This window comes from Lygodium microphyllum, chromosome 20, assembly GCF_053477565.2.
Source record: "Lygodium microphyllum isolate KBCC chromosome 20, Lygodium_microphyllum_v1.1.10, whole genome shotgun sequence".
Classification (NCBI taxonomy): domain Eukaryota; kingdom Viridiplantae; phylum Streptophyta; class Polypodiopsida; order Schizaeales; family Lygodiaceae; genus Lygodium; species Lygodium microphyllum.
In genome coordinates, this window is record NC_141154.1 from 10559618 (window position 1) to 10583374 (window position 23757).

The following is a 23757-nucleotide window of genomic DNA, read 5'->3' on the forward strand; positions in this document are numbered from 1 at the left end:
TAAGAGGGCATATCTATGACCTTATCCCCCAACATGTACATGAGCATCTTCAACTCCCTATTGATGGTGCCTCAGAGGCCCCCTCTCTACTCCCTACATGTGGCATGGAAACCATCTTAAACCCCACCACCAAGAATGAATATTTCCTCAATAGCATTGAGGTACTAAAGTTCTTTTTAGAAGCTTTATATTTGGAAGCCATGGCCTAAAGTATCTCTCATAGGGTAACCTCTATGTTCTTCCTACTAGATGCTCCAACCATTGCTTGGGTAAGGGTTTTTCTTGATTGTCTCCGTGAAGAGTGCAAGATCTTAGTAACCTTTACCTCATATATGAAGTTATTAAAGGTCACATGTGGCTAGCACTTCACCTTCTCTTTCCTCCTCTTTCCGATAATGAGCCATGCTTGCTCCCTTTCTAGCATTGATACTGACCACCCTTCCCCTTCTTTCTCAAAGGCTATTTCTCGGGCTAAAATAGATGGGGATTGCCTAACACAGTATAGGAGGAGCTAGTAACTACTTTAAATGGACATCCCAAAAAGGACACCTATAAAGACAAACTTGTAATCTTGGAAGCCACCCAAGCTATCCTACAATGACCTTGATAGTAGAATCCTTGAGCTTTGACAAAGCAGGCTTGACTTTAAGTCACACTATGCTCTATTGGTATGAACAAATAGGGCAGCTCTACAAGCATCATTTTGACCCAAGATTTGATTATCGATGGACTCTTGAGGACCACATTCATCCTACGATCAAGTTTAACTACATGGAAATGTATAATAACTAGAAACCTTACGTTTTTTCTAGCTCATCTTGTATCTTTGTATCTCATGTATCCATAAGGTATCCCTCTAGGTAGACGGATCCATAAATTTCTTGGTAAGAAGCAGGGGCCTTAGTTCGAAGAGATCATACTATAGTGCTTCAAACTCAATATATACAATACAAGGTAATCTTCCTTGATCATGGTATTTTATTTTGTGCTGCTATAATAGCACTCACTATATATAAGCTTGTGCCATCATATCTTCCAATATTTTCCATTGTTAGTTGCACATCCATGTAATCATAATAAATCAAGTCTTCCATCAAATCCATGACTAGGACATAGAACAACTATTCTTTCGTTATTTCTAAGTATTTTATCATATTTGATAAAACTAAGTGTTGTAAGCCATATATTTCAATTGCCATCAATAAGGCAAGGTTGGGTTTATGAAATTGTGGCTCTTTTGAATAAAGTGGCACCATGAGAGCTAACCCTTGTTCCACCACAACCTACTGTTCCTTTTTGAAGCCAAAATCTTTGAAAATGAAAGGAGAAGGTGGGGCAAAGCTTGGATCCACATGTCTTTGAGTATTTAAAGAAATACTCCAATAACTCTTCCATGTTCTGTAGACATTTGATACCCTTTTTCTTCTTATATTTTCCTCATTTCATGCATCTCACTTTCCTGAGCCCATTAACTCTGATATTCTCCTTTTTAATATTTAGAGCTTCATATATGGTGCATGCATGGAAAACCCTTTGGGCCACCAAAGGAAGAAAAGGCAATAATATATTTGTACATGAAGTTATTCATTACAAAGGTCAAATCTATAAAGGTGGAAATTTGTGACTCTTTTCAATTACTATCCAAAGCCTTTTTCTCCATGAATCTCTCTCCAAAGAAAGCTTCCACTCCTTTTGGAGGATGGAACATATTGTAAGAAGTGGATATACCTTTTCACATTCTCTCTACTCAAATCCTCATAAAACTATCCATCCCATATTGTAAAGCGTCACATTATATTAGTAATGCACATGTACAATTCTCCTCACATTTTTCAATCTTTATAGTTTACCTTTCATTTTCTTATTATTTTGGAAAGCTTGACTATGAAGACTCATACACAAAAGATAACAAAATCTATTATAAAGGGAGACTTCATGAACTATCTTATATAACTTAGTGCATCATCCAATTTGGGGCTCTAATCAATCAAGATTATGCTTGATTAATTAGGATTAGTAGATATTATAATCTAGTCAAGTGCCTATTAAAAAAGGACCCCTTTGAGTCTTCAAGAAGGGGGCATACATACTCCACTCTACCACCATTCTCACTACCTCTATTCTCTTCCTCTCCTTCATTACTCCCACATCCCTTTCCACTCCACCACCCTTCTTTCTCACATCATTACACACACCATCTGCCTCTCCCTCACCTCCCTTCAAAGCATGGTGATTTGAATATTTCTCCCCATGCTTAAAAATATTATAATTCTTGGCCTTTGAATTCTTGTATTTGCATTTCAAAGCATGGTGATTTGAATATTTCTCCCCATTCTTAGAACATAACCCTTTTTATTTATGCTTTTTAAAGAGGTCTATGGGGATGAAATTTTTGTATCTTGGACTATAAAATTGTTGGGTCTATTTTCAATTTACTTATTGTCTTAGGACTTTGTTAGCCTAAATTTCCTTAGGACCTTGAGGCATTAAATGATGGGTAGGTAGGAACTTTAGGGTTCCTATGAGGCACCTTAAATCCACATAATTTTCTTCAAACTATCCTTGCCTCATAGCAAGTGTTTGGTATCCATAAGAGGGTTTAAATGATGGATCTCTCTAATAATTCCTTGAGTACCTTTCAACTAACTCAATAGCTTAAAACAAAGTGGTAGGAGATTGGGCCATGACATCAATCAACAAATTAGGGTCTAGTCCATACATGTACTTTTGTAGTTTAGCATCAACTCATTGATGCTTTCCACATACATAGTAAGGTCAAGAAATTGATTTGTACACTCATGTATAGTACGTCCTCACTACTTGAGTTGTATCACCTTCGAGCAAGCCTTTCATGTTCAATCGATCAGATAAAGACTTGTGCCAAGAGCGCCTTGAACTCTTCCAAAGTGTCTATAGGCTGATTTTTCTTCTTCATATAGTACCACCATTGTCCAGGGCCAAACACTGGCTCTCTAGCAGTAGCGGAACCTCAAAGACACACAAGACACCCCACATAGCCTTGCGGCTAGGAGTATCTAGGGGTCATGCTACACTAAACTCGAATATCAATCTTACCTTTGTAATAGTACATAGTCTATCATGTAGAACACGAAATTTCATATATATAAATGAAACATTTTTACATGACAAGTTTTAGTGCTTGTGACCTCAAGCATGGTCATGGTCGCAAGCACTAGTAGCTGAAAGTAATATATATCAAAAATGAAAACTGCAAGCCAAGGGGAGGCATGCATGCATGGGGTTTCTCTACATCTCCTCAGAAGAGGCATCATCATCGCTACCACCACCGCTATCGGTGCCGGTGCCACTGCCGCCACCGCTACTGCTAGTCCCCCCTTCGCTATCCTCAACTAGATCAAGGTTCGCCTACACAAAGGATTAAGGTATATAAATACCATTACAAATAATAAATTAGGGTTATCTATACTTTTCATGTAAAAAATAAAACATAACTCTTCTGGTTGTGGAATCCTCATGGCACGATTATATTGCTCCTCCGTGATGAGTCGCTCCTCGTAGAAATGCTGCCAAGTGGACACCCGGTTATGATCTCGATGGTAGCCTACCCCTCTAGGAGTAGGCATCCTACCAACGATATGATACTACAAAACAATTTTAACATACAACGTATTAGAACACACTACATGATAACTTGAAAAAATTTACAAAATTTAATTTTAAAAAGAAATCAAATAATACTTACAAACTCAGTCTCCCATGACTCCCTGCCACCCGATCCATAATGTGACGATCCCATGGTTGCCATCTAGATACGTCGCGCCTCTGTATGCTAGCGAGTTGTCCTTTTCTCTGCTGCTCTCTTCTTGGCCTCTTTCCACTCCCTGCGGTGGCAATTGGGTGGTTGGCCATATCCAAGGCGCCCCTCCTCTTGTCTCCACAGTGACTCCTTGGCACGCGTTATAAGGTGAGACCTATTTTTATGAAGTGCGTCTCTCATCTTTGATTGTCCCCAATCATCTAAGAATCGTGAATTCTCGAGATTAGGGTACCTTCTATGTACTGCCCGCAACACCTCTTGCCACAAACCATTTTTTTGGTTCTTGAAGGGAATCATACAATCTTTGTATGTGGCATGCACGACACTCCTCAATTAGGCTATCACTTCCCTCCCCTCAGGGTTATGCAAGATACCACCAACATCTATGACAGAGTAGTACATTTGTGGAGTCTCACCTCTCTCATTTCCCAGTGAGGGTGATCGAGAGCCACCTCCTAGGCAATCCCCACAAAGCCCTCGACCTCCTCATCCTCCCACACGACTCTCCCTTCTCCCTCGACGTGCACTACCCTCTACCTCACTCGATGCACGTGCTTTTGCAGATGCACGTGCTTTGGCCGATCCATGTACTTCAGCTGATCCCTATGCATCAGCTAATCTGTGTGTATGCATAGTGCGTTGAGTACCCGTTAGTAGAGGTGTACCAAGGTTTGGTGTGGCAGTGCTAGGCAAAGATGTGATAGGTGTCCTAGACATGACACTGAAAACCTCCTCTGCAGTGGGAGGGCGACCAAGATAACTAGTCATCTCCCCCATGAATTGCTCCTTGTTCAGAAAACCTCCAAAAAAACTACTAACACCTCTAGAAAACTCCGCTAAGGTGTTCTTCATGCGTTCCAACTCAAGATCAGTGTTGGAAGATCCAGGATTCCACATCTACACAAGCAAAAATCCATTACTACCCTGTGCAGATAAAACATATTACACAGTGCATCTATACATGCATCTATACTTGTATCTGTCATCCCGTCTATTCTTGCATCTATACCTGCGTCTACACTGTCATCTAAACGCGCTAACAGACACGCAAAGTTGGACCATACTTTGCAAACTGTTATAAAAAACACACAAAAAACCTTCATAGATGACAGTCTAAAGCATGTAAAGAGATAGAGAGAGAGAGAGACAAACAGACAAAGAGAAAGCAAACAAGATTGAGAGAGAGAAGAAGAACTCACCTTCTTTGCTTGTTCCAATGGGTGGCGGCTAGGTTGCAAGCTCCTTGTCCTCCTTCTCCCTTCCCTTGGTAGGTTGCTTGATTCTTCTTCTCTTCCTTGCTGTTTGGCTCTTGTTCTTTACTCTTTGGCTCTTCCTTCCTCTTATCCTCTTTTTACTCTTATTTCCTTCCCTCATTGTCTTCATGAAGTGATAGATAGACATGATTAGTGATGTCGAGCTCGAACTGCCAAAAACGCGCAAAAAATGCAGGATAGTATTGGTTTAAAAAGAAAGCCACATCTTTTTTTAAATTTTTTAAATATTTGTGTGGCGCATCTGTAAGCACGTGTATATGTGCAGATAAGACATATTACACACACTGATAGACACACAATTGCAATTAAACTGATTAAATGCTAGCTTTTGGTTGTTTTTGGATCAACACGACTTTCCTAGTCTTTCAATATCAAAATGTTTGCCTCCATGTTGTCAGTATCAATGCATTTAGGGAATATGATATATATACCAAATGAAATCATATATATCCTTATGATTTAGGTGTAATTATATCGTCATCTTCTACTAATATGGGACATGCTGAGTCAACAAACAGTACATCCTCCAGTGAGGATGAGACATAGTGTCTTCACAATCGAGACGCTTGGCTACGACGGAAAATCAAATGTATGTCTGATCGTTGTCAAGGATGTTTTTTTCGAGCACATCGAATCACAATGTCACACCTCAGCATGTACGGAGAGTGGGACCAAGAAAAAGACCCAGTAATTTTTACTACTTTATTTGCACAAATATTATTTGTCTATGTTGCATCTTCATCATTAAACAAAACCTCCTTTTTTTAATTGATCAGGATGCGGTACTACATCCTCAAATGGTCCCTCCAGGGCGTCGAGAGGCTGCGAAGTGTCGATGCGAGGAGGCAGAGTTCTCAAGAAGAGTAGAGACTGATGACGACAATAGCAGCCCTCTTCAAATGCCCCATCAAGTTTTGGAGGAAGAGATTTTGGACAACATGATGCACGATTTATTTTCCCATGAGGTTTGGGGGGAGGGCGCCACTAGAGGGACAAATGACCTGCTATACATAGCATCGAAAACTCCATTGTACGAAGGTTGCACCTACTCCGTTCTACGTGCATCTCTCGAGATACTGAACTTACAAACCATTTATGGATGGAGTAATGCTAGCTTGAATGCATTATTGAAATATGTATCATTTGATATTCATTCATAAATGCTTCTAGACAATATTCGCGGTTTGTTAACTCTGTTTGCACAATATATGCAGGTTATTGTCACAAATGCTTCCAAATGGAAATAAATTACCAACTAGAAGGGAGAAAGCAAGGCATTTCTTGACATCTCTTGGAGGTCTCAATTATGTTAAAATCCATGCATGTGTCAATGATTACATCTTGTTTCGTGGGGATCATGCATCTGCACAACAGTGTCCTATTTGTGGTAAACCAAGATACAACTAGGAGATGAAATCAATGGATGTGCCTCTTAAGGTTTTGTGACATTTTTCTATTATTCCACGTATTCAACTTATGTTTAAGTGTGAATCTATTGGGAGACTCATGTCATGGCATGCTAGCCACCATTCAAGTGATGGAAAGTGGAGAATTCCTTCAGACACACCAGCTTGGCAACATGTAGACAATTTGTGGCCTACTTTCAAAGAAGAGCCCAGAAATTTAAGATTTGGTCTAGGATTAGATGGAATAAATCCATTTTTCATCAAAAGCACCTCATATAGTGTATGGCCAGTGGTATTGGTGAACTATAATATCCTTTTGTCCATGGCAATTAAAAAAGGACATGTAATGTTGTCCCTTTTGATTCCTAGAAAACACAAAGTAAAAAACATAGATGTTTACTTAGAGCCTTTGATCAAGGAGATAGAAATGCTATGGAGAGGTATTGAGGTGCAAGATGTGAGTGCATCATTGTCCTCTAGAGATTTCACTTTAAAGGGCATGTTGTTGTGGACCATGCATGACTTTCCAAGCTAGGAAGAGTGTTTAGGTAGTTACATACTCTATTTTATTCATTCTTACCCTTAATCAAATATATGTCATCATTAACCCACTTGTTTTTACAAGTTTAACTACATCAGGATATCATGCATGTCCAATTTGTGGTCCCTCTCTGGTTTCTTCTAGATCGACATGCTTGAAGAAGGTTATCTATGACAATCATAATCGTTTTCTTCCTATTGACCACCCCAAATATGCACCCCCCCACTAATGGAAGAACTCCACAATCTATGACCATTCAAGATTCGAAGGACACTTGGACACATGCCAATGATCATCCTCCACTCGGCATGAGTCAGTAACTAGCTTACTTCTTTTGTTTGTCTTTAAAGTACACTCCATTATGAGAACAAGAATTAATATATTGTTTGTGCCTTAGATTCTCTATATTTTTTCATCTCCCATATTGGACTGAACTCAAGATCAATCACCTGTTGGACCTCATGCATATATTCAAGAATGTTGCCTCTACATTATGGGATCACTTAATCGGGGCTCGTAATTCTGTCAATGTAAGGGAGAATTTACGTAGCATTGGATGTATGAGACAAGCTTGGCCATGCATCGGACCAAGAGGAAAGATCGAGTTACCGCGTGCACCTTGGATGTTGTCGAAGACCGAATAAAAGATGGTGAAGCAGTAGATATGTAGCTTTCGAACTCCCACAGGATTAATGAGATGCCTCAAGGGAGCCTTCATAAAGAAAAAGAAAAGACGTGTGGAGCAACTATCTAATTTGAAGTCTCGCGATTGGCAAAAAATGATTGAGGTAAGGATTTTCATAGCCATAAATATATTAATTAGTGGAGTAACTATGTAGACTAATTAACAATGTATGAATATTTACATACAGTTCATCCTTCCTACTAGCATATCCCAATGTGTTTCGAAAGATGTGCGTGATATCATTTACAAGATGGATGAGCTTGTGAGGTATGTATACTTTATACTTATTTTTTAGTTTACATATTATGTACATCACATAGTAAACCCGCTTGAATTTATGGACAAAATTAATCATGGTTCTCAATTGCATGTTGGTAGATTTGTGAGTTTGAAGGAAATCAATCCAAATACATTGCAAGAGGCTCGAGTATTGTCCATTGAGGTGGTTTGTTTGGTGGAGGAAACTTTTCCTCGCTCCATTTTGACTACTCAAGTACACGTACTCATACATCCGATTGATGAGATCGCAATTTGTGGGGCAGTTCATGCAAGGTGGATGTTTTTTCTAGAGTGCTTTATGAAAACCTTAAAAGATTTTGTAAGGAAAAATGCACAGCCCGAGGGGAGCATGGCTGAGGGTTGGTTAGTGCAATCATCCCTTGTACAAATCTCTGAATATCTTACTAAAGTGGACCCCTCTTTACCACGACTATGGAAAGATGATGAAGATTTGAGAATGACCTCTATAATACCTCAAGGAAAAGAAAGGAGCAAAGTGCTAATGAAAGAGGAACTTCATAAGTTAAATGTATTTTGTGTGCTTAACAGCGAAGTAATGAGCAAATGGGTGACACTATATAAAGAAGCAAGGGCAAGAAGAGTAAGCAAAAGGCAAGCATTTCATGCTAGACATGGACGTAATGTCCCATATCCAGAACATTTAAGTGCACTTCCACGTCATATTGATATAAATTGGCTACATGAAGAAATGGAGAAGATGGAAAAAGAGGAGACAATGGATATATCGTAAGAGGAGTGGAAATATGCATGAGGTTTCTTATCAAAGGTGAGACATACTTATAATTAAAATATATTTAGTTATATATGATATAATAATTTCACAAGTTTCATCTTCAACTAAATCATTAATATGATTGCAACAATGTACTACTAGTGCACATTGTTCAATGCTATTTAGTGTGAAGGAAAACATTTTCAAACTCGACGTATAGATGATAAGAGAAATACCCAGGATTGTGGTATCCTTGCAAACTTCCAGGATACCAATGCCACCATGGAAGGTTATTGTGGCTTGATCCAGGATATTTTGAAGCTTAACTTTAGGTGATTTTTTATATATGTACTAGATGTGAAGTGGTTTAAAGAAGTAGTAACAATGGGTGAGCATTACACAATTAGACGTCATCCAAGTGGTTTTGTAGTGATTGACTCTACAAAATTTCACCAAGGCAAGAATGACACATTCGTACTACCTCAACAATGTGAGCAGGTATATTAGAAGCTATTTATTTTCATATATATTACTTCTTGATACATTCTCAAAATATAATAAATATCTAAATTGCTTACTTTTTGTTTTTTAAATGTAGGTTGTGTATCACCCAATGGTAAACAATAACTGATGGTGGCATATCATCCCCATATCTAATCGTTCAAAACCAATATATGGGAATGCTACCAACATAGAGATAGTTGATGACAATCCAACAATCAATGATGATGCATATGATGATGCCATGATCGATGATATACATGATGCAGTGCAAGATGATCCCCATGAGGATGTTCAAGGAAGCACAAAAGAGGATAACAATATGGTTGCAGATGATGATGAAGAAATTGAGCATAGCAATACATCTGACAGTGGGATAGACTTATTTGTTTCATTGCCTATTGGTAACATAGACCTAGAGGTAGATAGTCTAGCAAGGGCCGATCTCATTGAAGATGAGATTGATCATTCATTGTAACATATATAATTAGCTTTAAATGATTGGATGTATATTTGTAATACTCAGAAAGAAGTAAAGTTGGTAATGTATTCAAAACAATACTAGTTGTTGAGATGTTTTGTCATATTTAGGGACTTTATGAGAAATGAAAAATATGTACATTTATTTTCTCATCTATAAGCGTATTTGAAAATGTGGGTGTATAGACGCGTTCTATATACTAGCGCAAATAGACACGCTGATAAACGTGCCCGCTATTTTGCGTGTATAGTGCGCGTCTATAGGGCCTTTCTCTTGTAGTGTTATCCAATATCCCCCTCATTGACATATCCGTGTCAGTGGATGTAGGAGTAGGACTCAGCAAGCCTCTTGACCAAGGACTTACTCTAGGTGACCCATCACCTGTAGGACCACTCTTCAATGTACTCACTATAGGTGTATTTTCAACATTACTAGTGCTGGCTCATCCATCAATAGCCATTGCAATAGGATTACCATACCACGATGCATGTCCATAAAAAACAACATCTCTGCTAATCAATGTCTCATGTGTAGATGGTACATAATACTTGTAAGCTTTTCGGTATTGTACATAACCAAGGAACACACTCTTGGCAGATTTAGGATTCAATTTCTTCCTTTTTTCATTAGGAACACATTAGGGCCAAAAACGTTTCAAAATGGCACTCGTAAGAAAATGATTAAGTTGCTAATTAGAAGAGGTTTAGAAGAGAAATACCCTGCAAATTTGGCTGCCTGAACGTGATTAATGAGAGAATGTATGATTCATTTAAGAGGTCAGGTATTAAATATCATCAATCTTTAATGGACAATAAGTGTCACCTTTTCAGTCTTATTCTCATGGAAATTGCAAAATCTTGTATTTTTGAATTTTCGCATAAGAGGTCACATGTTTATTCCTGGACGTTCATTTTTTGCACCTCTCTTTCATGTGGTTCTATTTCCTTCTCAGTGATATTGTTGCCATGTTTAGGGTTCCCTACCAAAATATTTACCAATACCTTTTCTAGCAATACAAGCGCAACCCCACTACGCAAGTATAAACTTACTATCCAGTTAGATCTTGTCTATTCATCTTGGAGGAGTATACACCATGGAGCATTGTTGGACAAGGATGAAGCTAACAAGTTGCGATAACAAGGAAAGAAGCATGTAGAGTTATGGATGGATGGAAATATTTATCCTCTGGACCCTTCTACAAGTAAACATCCTCCTTTTTACAATATTCATGACTACATAAGGTATGTTGAAGATGGTTGTGATGGGATGCTTGGCTATTGCATGAGGTTATATTCTACATCTTTTACATTTAGAGAACAAATGCATGAAATGAAGGAAGCATTAACATTGGCACAAAAAACTATTTATGAGCTAATGGACAAGGTTGATAATCTAGAGAACTCTAATCAGTCATTGCAAGAAACATTATTGTGCTTGAAATAAACTCCAATAGGATTTAGACAGAGAAAAAGACCACTTAAAAATATAATGAACTTGTGTAGTCTGGTGAAGAAAAGGAGGCTAAATCTTGCAAAGAGATGTGTCTCTAATATTTCAGGTATTAATATTTAAGAGAATGATGAGAGGATTAATCTTATTAAAGAAACCATATCAAAGAAGGACATTATAAGGATTCTTAAATCACCTGAAAATGTAGACTTGAGAAGCCAAACTCTAAAAGAGTTAGTGAAAGATTTAAAAGGAATAGTTAAAGCAAATGAAATAGTGGAGACATGTGATAGTATAGGTATCAATTCATATAGGTTATTGTCCTCTCTCTAAATTGTGGTTTACAAATCTTAAATGTCATAGAATAAGTGCATTTGGTTTTTCTCGACCTCTTGCAGTTTCAATTGCTAGGACAGCTATGAATCGTAGGATTCCAGATGTTTTTGGAGAGTATATCGATATAGAAGGATCTATGCCCTATGAAAAACATAAAACAAAGGCTTTTTTTTAATACAACACATTTAATAATATTTGGATTGATCTTAAAAGATTCCATATTGCAATGGTCCATGTGTATAAATTTACTGTCCAAGAATGTGGTGGTATTTTGAAGTTTACACTAAAATTGGATGAAGCACTGATTCAAAAGGGGCAAAAGATAGAAAGAGTCAACATCTGTATTATAAACAGGGCATTGGATTACAGTACTGGTAGGGGGTGATATAGCAGGATGACTACTCATCCTCTTGCAAGTTAGACTTGTGCTAGAACCTACCAACCTCGTTCCAAGGAATGGAAAATCTATCTTGTGATTACCACAAGGCCATGCGACGTTGCAGCTTGTTGCACAAGTGTCGCATCTATCCCATGGGATCATTTCACCCATTGAATGGAATTTCCTAGTCAAGGAATTTCATTTAGACAAGAATAGAGTTTAGGGTGTCTTCTTACCCAACCCAACCCTAATTGTACTAGATCGACAACGTTCAGTCCTAGGGTCTCCCTAGATCATTGTTTGCATGAGCGTCCAATTGACCCAAACATTCCGTGAGTGTGGGTAGGACCTTTGGGTTTGAGGGCTTTGACTTGGCATCCAAGTACGATACTACGCCGCATTTCTGACATGCCAAGCCTTAGCTAGTACTTGAGGTGTTTATCGTATCGACTAGTTATGCCTATACAACTCCCTTGCGATTTAGGTGATTTAGCTAAATTGGACTACTTGTCTTGGGACAAGGGTGATCCTTTCCTAGAGATGCTAACCTTGTTCCAAAGGTGTAACAGATGCTAGATACCACATTTCGTGCAAGTATACGATTTGTTACATCTATGTTCTATAAGGTATGCAGGTATGCGATAACCCTTTACTTTTCTTACTAAAGTCACGACGAATGATAACTTGCATGAAACCTACTAGGGTGTACATCAAAGAATCATGCCTACAATCCTTTTATCTAGCTTTAGAATTTCATGCTTTGATAAGCCATGCAATCTTTTCCAAATGCAACTCGATGAAATGAAATTTGCAATTATGTAGCATGGGACCCTTTTCTAAATACAACATTGTTAATGAAGTTCATGTGACATGCAACCTTTAATCCGTCTGACAAACATCTTTGCAAGCAACGAGCAATGTTCATTGTTTCATTTTCATGCCGTGCAACGGAAGTTAACAATTTTCTCATGTGAGTCATAACAAAGGAAGTTATTGACTAAATGCAAGATACTCTCTTCCTTCACGGCCAATGCACTTAACAATTTGCTCTTTAACCCTAGGCAAAATGCGTTTTAGACTTCCATTTCGAAAATGCATGACAAGGCAATTTGCGACTAAGTTCATAGGGCGAGTAAGTGATTTACATTTATAACTTTGGAGATGCACACGATCCAATTGCATGATATGCACCATTCCTTATCTATCGTTCAAAGAGATAATTTATCAAATGTACTTTTATCACTACCACATGAATTAACGATAAGCATAAAATGCATTCTCCCTATGGAATTAAGCGTGTTTAAAGCATTTCTTTATGTGAAAATAAATTCATGGAACTTGGGCTTGTGGATCCGTGGAGATATCGACATGTAAGTTCGGGGAGGAACCTCCCGTGGGTGCGCCTTGCGACTTCTTGGGAGCCATCGTTGATGACTTGAACTCCATGTATTACCCTCGCTTCTACGTGTTCCTCGAACACCCTCAAGTTTTGCCTTCTCTCTTGTACGCAGGAAATTACTTCATCGAAACGCGGTTTAGAAAGCACCCCGGGAAGGCTTGTGGGAATGGGGCTTATGGGAAGACTTGTGGAAATGGGGCTTATGGAAGCCCCCCCTTAGAAGCTTCTCAAGAAGCTTCTAAAAGGCTTCTATCTTATCTAGAAATGTGGAAGAAGGCCCAATGATTGGTAAGAAGAAAGGTTTGACGATTGGGGGGGTGATTAGGACAATGGGGGGAATGAGCAGCGGTCTAGCGGCGATCACGGTGGCGTCTCACAGCAGGCGGCGGCCTTCTTCCACAGCAGTGTTCATTTTCTCCTCCCTTTGATTCACCTCAGCACCCCAGCCTTCCTTCTCTTTTGTGCCTTTGATCCTCCTCTCCCCCAACTCATGCCATAGGGAGTCACGTATGGTGTCGGGATGACGGTGGCAGTGGCAGGGTTTGTCCTCCTCCTCTGATGGTGCATAATACGGCAACGTTCCCCTTATCCTCCCTCTATCCTTCTCCCACTTGATCACAAGGGGTCACATGTGAGATGATGATGGTAGTGTTTCTTCAGTACAGCAGCCTCCCTCCTCAGCATGACAACCTTTCTTCCTTATCTCCCCTCCCCCAATGCCTAAGGGGTGTTTATATAGGCCAAGGGGGGAAAAGGAAGCTCCACCACGTGGATTATGCATGGCTCCCCCCCTCATGCAACCCACACCACCCTACCTTAGCCCATTCCTCCCCACAATCCCTCTCCTCCAGCCATGCATCAGCTGGGGGAAGGGATAATTATATTAAAAAATTTGACTTAAATTTCATCATTATCCAAATTGCCCCTTCAAAAAGGGTGTTCTCCCGCGGGTTTTTTACGGTCTTCAACCCCGGCCTCGATTTCACAATGCGGAGGCCTCATTCTTGCGCGTGTGGGGTACGGATTAAGCTGCCAATAATTACAATGTTTTTACACGGCGTGCAGGGAGTCAAGTTCAACAATATTTTTAACCAAAAATATTACATTCTCTCCCCCTTGGAGGAATCGAGATGTCCTCATCTCGAGAAGAACTGGGGGTAGTGTTGGTTGAGAGTGCTTTGATCCATCCAAGTGGCATCCTCCTCGGGATAATCTTTCCACTGGGAGGCATTGTCTCAATGTTCTGGATCTCAATTGTCTCTCCCTAACATCTAAGATCCTGTTAGGCCGTAGCTCAAGGACTCCTTGGCTAGGCATTACAAGTTGTTGATCATCAAGTACATCGCTAGGATTAGGTACATACTTCTTCAGTAGGTTGATATGAAATATATTATGAACCTTTAGGTTCTCAGGGAGTTACACTCTATAAGCATTGCGTCCTAGGCACTTGAGGATCTTGTAGGGTCCACAATACCTTGGACTTAGCTTCTTACAATCTCCTAAGGATAGGGAACTCTTCTTTGGGCATACGCAAATGAAGACCATGTCTCCTTCCTCAAAGGTTCTATCTTGACATTTCAAATCCGCGTATGACTTCTGTCTATCCTTGGCGGCTTGGATGTCCTGTCTTATTCACTTCATTTGGTCATCTATATCTTCCAGCATCTGAAAAGGGGTCATTTGAATGCTTTGTTGGAAAGAAGCATTGTAGGCAAAATCAACCAGTGGCAAGTATTGAATCCACCTTTTTGGTTCACGGCAGTAGTGTGCCCTTAGCATATCCTCAATGACTTGGTTGACTCGCTCTGTTTGACCATCGGTTTGGGGATGGTAAGTTGTACTAAAACAGAGTTGAGTCCCAATAGCTTCAAAGAAAGCTCTCTAGAAGTGTGATGTGAAAAGAGAATCATGATCACTAATGATTCTTCTGGGCAACCCATGAAGTTTGAATATCTCCTTGATAAATAATCTTGCAATGTCAGAGGCTTTATGGTTTGTCTTAACAGGAATAAGATGTGCAACCTTAGTGAGCATATCAACCACAACCATAATGGAGTTGTATCCTCCCTGAACTTGGGGTAGGCCAACAACAAAGTCCATACTGATGAATTCCCATTTCATTTGGGGAATGTCAAGTGGTTGCAACTTTCTTGGCATTTTGACATGTTCAGCCTTAATACGTTGACAAGACAAACACTCAGTGACATATTTGAGAACATCACCTTTAAGCCTTTCCCAATAGTAGCTCTTTCTGACTGCATTGAGGGTCTTAGCGTAGCTAGGATGTCCTAAGAAAGGGGAATCATGAGCTTCCCAAAGTATCTTTTGCTTGAGTGACTGGCTTGCCGGTATACATAATCTCGCTCTATAGTAGACAAGTCCACTATTGATAGAGAATTCTTGATACTTAGCCTGTAGCTTCGGGTCTTGATCCTTGATAGAGATCTCCCTTAGCATCTTTTGATAGGTTGGATCATGGCAAGCTTCTTCTCTAGCTAGCATCTTTTGATAGAGATCTAGCTGTTGATGGATTTTGCAAGATTAGAGAATTAAGGAATGCCTTGCAACTGAGTGCATCGGCAACTACATTCTCCTTTCTAGGCCAGTATTTGATTTCAAAATCATACTCCTCCAACACTTCAATCCATCGACGTTGCCTCATGGTGAGTTCATTTTGGGTAAAGATCCACTTGAGACTTTTATGATCCGTCAATAGGGTAAACTTGTTACCTAGTAGGTAGTGTCTCCAAAGCTTGAGGGCATGGATGACAGCTAACAGATCTAGATCATGGGTAGCATAATTCTTCTCATGGCTCTTCAACTTCCTTGAAGAGTATGCTACAGGATGACCTTCTTGCATAAGGCAAGTGTGCTAGCATTCATTATTACTTCGAACTCCTTACTAAGGTCCTCAAGTTTCAGGATAGGTGCTAATACCAAACTTTTCTTTAATCTATCAAAGCTACATTGTTCGGCAGTTGACCATGCAATCGATGTTTGCTTCTTCAGTAGATCCATCAGAGGCGCTGCAATCAAAGCATAGTTTTTGATAAAGACCCTGTACCACCCTGTCAAACTAAGAAAACTCCCCGTATTTCCTTGACAGTTGTTGGTATTGGCCATTCCAAAACATGTGTGACTTTGGCTGGATCCACTGAGATTCCTTCCACTGACACGATGAATCCCAGATATTCAATCTGACGTTTGAAGAATGCACACTTCCTTATCTTGGCATAAAGCTTGTGTGCCCTCATTGTCTCAAGGACAATCCAAAGCTGGGGTTCATGATCTTCTTCCTGTTTGGAGTAGACTAAGGTATCGTCAAAGAAGACGAGTACAAAGTCATCAAGATATGGCCTAAAGATATCCTGCATTAACCTGTTGAAGGTGGCAGGTGCATTTGTCAGCCCGAACAACATGACTAGAAACTCAAAGTGTCCATATCTTGTGTTGAATTCTGTCTTTGGGATATCTTCTTCCTTGATCCTTATCTGATAGTATCCAGACCTGAGATCAATCTTGGAGAATATCTTCGCACCTTGAAGACGGTCAAGAAGTTCATCTATTCTTGAAATAGGGTACTTATTCTTAATGAATGATTGATTCAACCCTCTGTAATCAATACGCAGCCGAAACATTCCATCCTTCTTCTTTTGGAACAGCACTAGAGCTCCCCATGGCGAACCGCTAGGATGGATGTAGCCCTGATCTAACAGTTGCTTGAGTTGCTCCTTCAGCTCAATTACTTCTGGGATGGACATTCTATAAGGCCTCTTTGCGATTGGCGGAGCTCCTGGCACTAGCTTGATCTCATGATCAACTTCCCTTTGAGGCGGAAGTTCTATCAGCTCTTCAGGAAATATGTCTGTGTACTCCTTTAGCCATGAAGGTTCTTCACTAGGTTCCTAATTCTGATCTAGCTTATTAAGCTTAATCAAGTAGACATGTGCTCCCTTTCTAACTCCCTGTATAATCCGAGATGCTTTGGCCAATTGAATTTTTGACTTTCCAGCCTCTCCTTGAGTTGTGACCAATTCCCCTTCAAAGTTTTGAAAGGAAACTTGACCCTTTCCATAATGAATGTGGGCATCATTAGGTTTAAGCCAATCCATTCCGAGCAAACACTCATGGATACCTAGGTTCATGACCCTGAATCTGACCGAAGTCGACTTTCCTCCCAGTAGGAAATCCACATTATATTACATGTCCCTTAAGCTTTTAGCCAAGTGATCAAATCACTTTACTTCTTTATCAATATTCACAGTCAAGAAAACTATTGATAAAAAGAAGTCTTATTTCATTCATATGGGCATAGCCCTTTCGGATACAATATTTCCGGGGAAGATGTAATAAGCTGATACATTAATTCGAGGGGAATAAGATGTTGGTGCATTCAGCTACTAGAACTGAGTAATAGTAAGGATTGGGGTCATCGATTTTCAGGAATCGATAGGTCATTGGAAGATTAGGGTATCTTTTCCTTTGATATCCGTTCTTCTCATGACGTCCCAACACCTTGATCTTGTCCGCAGGGATTACTCGAGTCACTTCCTCGTACATATACTTGTTCTGCTTGACCCTTCGACCTCCGACATGTAAGGTTGCGTTTGCATGAGCCTCAATAAAGATGAACAGCTTCACGATCTTTAAGTCTTCCATCCACTTGATTCTCTTCAAGTTGGTTCAAAGGTATGCAAGTCGGTGGGCAGCTATGTAATAGATCCTTGAAACACCCATCCATCTCCGTTCCATGTACAAGGGTGATGGATTATAGATGCGGTCTAGGATATTCATCATATCGAGCCTTCATCGATAATCCGAGGCATGCGTCGCGGTCATAAACATGACCTCGAACACCATGAACCTGTTCCATACTTCATGACTCTGCAAGACACCATTGATAAGTAAGGAAATGTTCTTAATAACAACATTTGCTTTACTTCTTCATATTAAGTTTTCTTATAAAGACAGATCCTTCGTTGGTTCGCTTTGATACCAACTGTAACATGTCCACCTGTTTGTTTGCTGGACACATCTTAGAAGCCCATCGGAAAGAGGGTCTAGAAAGCTCCGCCCGGCACTCCCATGGAATGTTACGAGGTTTGTGATCTAGGTCTTTTTGTGTGTCTACCATGTAGTGGAAGTATTCTGGCCATTCCCACTTAGGCTCGACCTCTCTGCCCATAAGGTTCCTTGTTGTTTGTTTTCTTCGAGCGAACTTCCTTGCTGTCCATTTCATTGAGAAAAGTTCCTGGGCAACCGGGACCACCCATCCAGAGGATGAACCCATGGCCACATCCACCGCACTTTCCTCAAGGTTGCTTTAGTTATCTAATTACCTACCACATTTAGTTGGACACGCATCAAGCATCTTTCTTAATTAGCCAGTTAGACACTGGTTCATTCACGTAATCTTAGCACTTGACATAGAAAAATAGTGCCAAAAAAGTTTATTTTCAACATGTTATCTTACTTATCTTTGGAATATGTCCATAAAATCCAGCCCGTAGACTAATCCATAATCCGCCCAAAGGCTATCCATAATCCGCCCGAAGGCTATCCAGCAATCCACAGGGATTACTAATCCAAGATTCCGCCCGTAGACTCGTATGCGAGCCTCAAGATCCAATCTTGAGTCACGTTGGCCTCTTGTGTAGGGCCCAGAAGGCAAGGGATTTACGGTTAGAGCCCTCCTGGCACCCAAGTGTAACGTGTCCACTAGCATCATCCAGGACACGTCTTAGCAGTCCGTCAGGAAGGATGTCTAGAAAGCTTCGCTCGGCACTCCCATGGAATGTTACGGGATTTGTGATCTAGGGCTTCCCGCGTCTACCACGTAGCACAAGTATTCTGGCCGTTCCCACTTAGGGAATTAGGGCTTTCCTGATTGGTCATTACCTAACAGCAACTAGCGTCGGACCCAAGCAAACTACTTTACGCAGAAATGCCATGTCAGAAGTGGATTCACACTGCACTTGGTTCAAGGAGAATGGGAAACGAGAGGGATGCAAAGCTCAACCTCTTTGCCATAAGGCATAGTCCCATTCCGTTCCCCTAAAACAACGTAAATCGGTTAAGACATCACTCTAGGTCAACACTTTTGTTGTTCGGGTCCTTTGACGATCATTCTCATGTTCTTTGAGAAAAGTTCTCGGCTAACCGGGACCACCCCAGACCCATGGCCCATCCTCCGCACTTTCCTTGGTTTGTTTTAGTTATGTAATTATCTAACACATTAATTTGACACGTAACAATCAACGTCTTTAATTAATCCGTTAAGCACTGGTTCCTTCACGTAATCTTATCACGTGACATAGAAAAACAATATCAAACAAGTTTTTTATTAACATATCATCATTTTTATCTTTGAAATACAAGGAGTTTCCGCCCGTAGGCTTGTCCATAATCCACCCGAAGGCTATCCAGTAATCCACAGGGATCACTATTCCAAGCTTCTGCCCATAAACTAGTATACGAGCCTCGAGGTCCAATCCCGAGTCATGTTAGCCTCTTGTGCAGGACCCAGAAGGCGAGGGATTTACGGTCAGAGCCCCCCCTGGCACCCAAGCGTCCTCCTACTCCAAGTAGTACTTAACGGAGAGACCTCTCGCGGTAGGTTCGGTCCACGTTCCTGGTGCGGTCAACAACCCCCTTGGTTAGGGTCAGGCAGGCAGTCGGGGGTAACTGAAACTGCCTCTCCCTTCAGGCCTTGAACCTAAAGTATAGATATTCATTTAATTTGTAATTCATAAATCAAACAATGCTCTAAAATCTCTAGCAAGCACAAACATTTCCATTAATCGACCTTGTTGTTTGGCAAACTGCTAAGGAATGATTCTTTTCTTTCGAATGCATCAGCACTCATTCCAAGGTGTCTTGCAACTTGGCAAGTTCTCTTATATTCTAGGTTAGGACGTACCTTATTAACCCAACTTGGTCAACCCTAAAGTTCATTGGATACTTTAGTTTCTGGTTTTTAACTTTTCTTATTTAGAAGGATATCAAAGAATACATCCTTTTGCAAGATAACTTGCGTAAGGATTCGCTATCCTTGTTGAGCGTATTTAACCTTTCTTCTTGTGAATCAATCACAAGACTATATGACTTCATACTTGCTGCGCAAGTCTTGCATTGTAATATACGATGAAATAATCCATTTTAGTTTCTTTAAGCTGACGTTTGTCAGACCTAGGGTTTCTTTTTAAAAACCTCAGGGACAAACCCTAGTTCTTTTACATTTACGAATTTATTTACCCTACAATCAGGGAAGATAGTCAAGTCTTTAAGGTATAAACATTTCTTGGTCTTTAAATCATTCCCAAGGCATATTTTGCAGCATAGGTATTTCTAAGTTTACATTAATTCGGTTATCATTTAGAAGATAATATTGAGATCACCTCGGCACGATTTGTTATCCTTGTGACAATTGATTTTTCAGTCCTAAACTTTAATGCTTTGAGGTTAGGTAAATTCAATTAATCTTCCTTTTTCCTTGCAAACGAAACTCATGCCAAATAACAATCTTTTTCTTGTTAAGATATGCAATTAGCAATGATAACTTCCTAGAATTCAAGCAACGTAAGAAACCTTTCATGAATTTCATCTTCTACGATGATTCGTTGCAAAAAGGAACAGGGGCTAATGGTGCAAGATGCAGTTTTTATACCTTCAAGATTTAATCGAAATATACTACTATAGTAGGTAGATAATCTTGCTCGTAATTCGTTTCAATACATGATGCTATTCGAAGGAACTATGCTTTATACATTATCATTTTTGCATGTTCAATTAAACTAAACTCCTTCATCGTAAATAACTCGGAAAAAAAATATATCTTATCCCTAACAATTCATCTTTGCGTGATTGACTTAAAACCGATATAAAACCAAGAAGGAAAAACCTGGTTTTGAGGTGAGATATCCACATGGATACCAGGAGATGACCCTCCTGCAGCTACTCCTTGGACTTTCTTAGGCGGCATCGCAGTTCGAACGTGAAGGCAACTTTTACTTTTTCTTTCGGATTTCCACCGTCTCTCTTTCGAGGCAAGGAACCGTTTAGATGATTGACCACGAGAAGGAATAATAAGACCTTTAGGTTCTTAGCTTCTTCGGAGAGGGAAAGATTTATAAAGCCTAAGAAGGCCCTATAAGGTATATACATGGTAAAAAAAGTTATAGGTGAGTGTGGCTTTGTAACCACATGAACCTTTGGAGAACTTTGGGCTTGGGGTAAAAGGTATAGAAAGGGAATTTTTATAGCAGTAAAGGGTTTTTTTTTGGATTTTTAACCTGGAGTGATAGGGGAAAGGTGAAGGATGAATGCTTCTAGCATGGGGGGGGGGGGGGGGGGGAAGGTATGTAAGGAAAAGGGGACACGGGGGTTAGAAAGGGCTTAGGGGGGTATGTTAAAAGGAATATGGGGGTGAAATACGGGCTCACAAGAAGGGACTTATAACTTTAAGTACGGGGAAGGGATTTGTGGGTTATGAGGCCAAGGGGTGTGGGGGGGTTTAACGGCCCCTCGGGAAGGGGTTAAGGCCTTAAGACCGGGGCGGGGTGAAGGGATTTCTAAGGGTTAGAATGGGGAGGGGGAAAAAGGGTAAGGAAAGGGTATTGGAAGGGGCTTGAGGGTTTAAAAAAAAACTGGGGGGAGGGGGGGGGGAATAAAAGAATAGAAGGGATATGAGTGGGGTGAAAGGGGGCTTAATTAGCCCCCCCTTAGGAAGCTTCCACTAGGAAGCTTTCCTGATGTGGCAGGGGAGTAACCAACCGTCCGACGGCTATGAGGCGGCAGCGACTTCTTCCACGAGCTTTGATAGCGATGCGACACTGATGCTCTCCCCTCCTCTACGTCCGTCGGTAGTATGGCAGCATCGACGTCGTTCTTCCCTCCCCCCCACTCTGGTAACGGTAGGGCATCCACTTCCACCACCGCGCACCCGAACATGAGCAGCTCTCCCTCTCTCATTTCTCCTCGTCCGTCCAGTAGGATATGGAAGCCTTTCGATCGTTCTCCCTTCCCTAATTATATAGGGGAGGGGAGGGAATCCTCCCCCCCTCGACGTGTTCCCAATGCATGAAGATGGAGCCGAGCAAGCTCCAGCGAGGAGCTTGCTGGCTCCTCCATCCTCCCTCTTCTGCTCCAACTCAATACGCCGCCATGCGAGAAGGTGAATTTTTTTTATTAAAAAATACATATATTTGATATATTTCATTCTCTCCCCCTTAGAGAAATCGAGATGTCCTCATCTCAAGATAAACTGGGGATATTGATGGTTGAGAGTGTCTTCTTCTATCCAAGTGGCATCCTATTCGGGATAATCTTTCCACTGGATGAGGCATTCTCTCAAGGTTTTGGATCGTAACTGTCTCTCCTTAACATCTAAGATCCTATCAAGCCTTAGCTCAAGGACTCCTTGGCTAGGCATTACAATTTGTTGATCATCAAGTACATGGTTAGGGTTGGGTACATATTTTTTGAATAGGCTAATATGGAATACATTGTGAACCTTTAGGTTCTCAGGGAGTTGCAATCTATAAGCATTGGGTCCTAGGCATTTGAGGATTTTGTATGGCCCACAATACCTTGGATAGAGAACTCTTTTTAGGGCGTATGCGAATGAAGACCATGTCTCCTTCTTCGAAGACTCTTTCTTGATGCTTCAAATCCGTGTATGCCTTCTATCTATCCTTGGCCGCTTGTATGTCTTGTCTTATTGACTTTATTTGATCATCCATGTCTTCCAACATCTATCTTGACGCTTCAACCCTTAGGGTTGGATCAGAAAAGTTTAGCGGACTTCGACAATCATGACCATACAATGCTTGAAAAGGAGTCATTTGAATTCTCTGCTAGTAAGAAGCATTGTAGGCAAATTCAACCAATGTCAAGTATTGAATCCACCTTTTGGGCTCTCGACAGCAGTATGCTCTAAGCATATCCTCAATGACTTGATTTACTCGCTCTATTTGGCCATCAGTTTGTGGATGGTAGGCGGTACTAAAATAGAGTTGAGTCCCAATAGCTTCAAAGATAGCTCTCCAGAAGTGTGATGTGAAGAGAGAATCTCGATCACTAATGATTCTTCTAGGTAAACCATGTAGTTTGAATATCTCCTTGATAAACAATCTTGCAATGTCGGAGGCTTTATAATTTGTCTTTACTAGAATCAGGTGTGCAATCTTGGTAAGCATGTCAACCACAACCATGATGGAGTTGTATCCTCCCTAGACTTGGGGTAAGCCTACCACAAAATCCATACTGATGAATTCCCATTTCATTTGGGGAATGTCAAGCGGTTGCAGTTTCCCTGGCATCATGACATGTTCGGCTTTGATACGTTGGCAAGACAAACACTCAGTGACATATTTGAGAACGTCACCTTTGAGCCTCTCCCAATGGTAGCTCTTCCTAACTGCATTAAGAGTCTTAGCATAGCCAGGATGTCCTGCGAAAGGGGAATCATGAGCTTCCCACATTATCTTCTTCTTAA

The 23757-nt window shown here is 40.5% G+C and overlaps 1 protein-coding gene across 1 annotated transcript; it reads left to right on the forward strand.

Annotated features, from left to right (window-relative positions):
* Positions 1-7481: 7481 nt before the first annotated feature.
* LOC148018681 (uncharacterized) lies at positions 7482-11869 on the forward strand. Its single transcript, XM_087701068.1, is given in 4 exon segments — positions 7482-7808; positions 7893-7972; positions 8084-8150; positions 11798-11869. Coding segments are annotated over 4 exon segments (546 nt in total).
* Positions 11870-23757: the final 11888 nt, after the last annotated feature.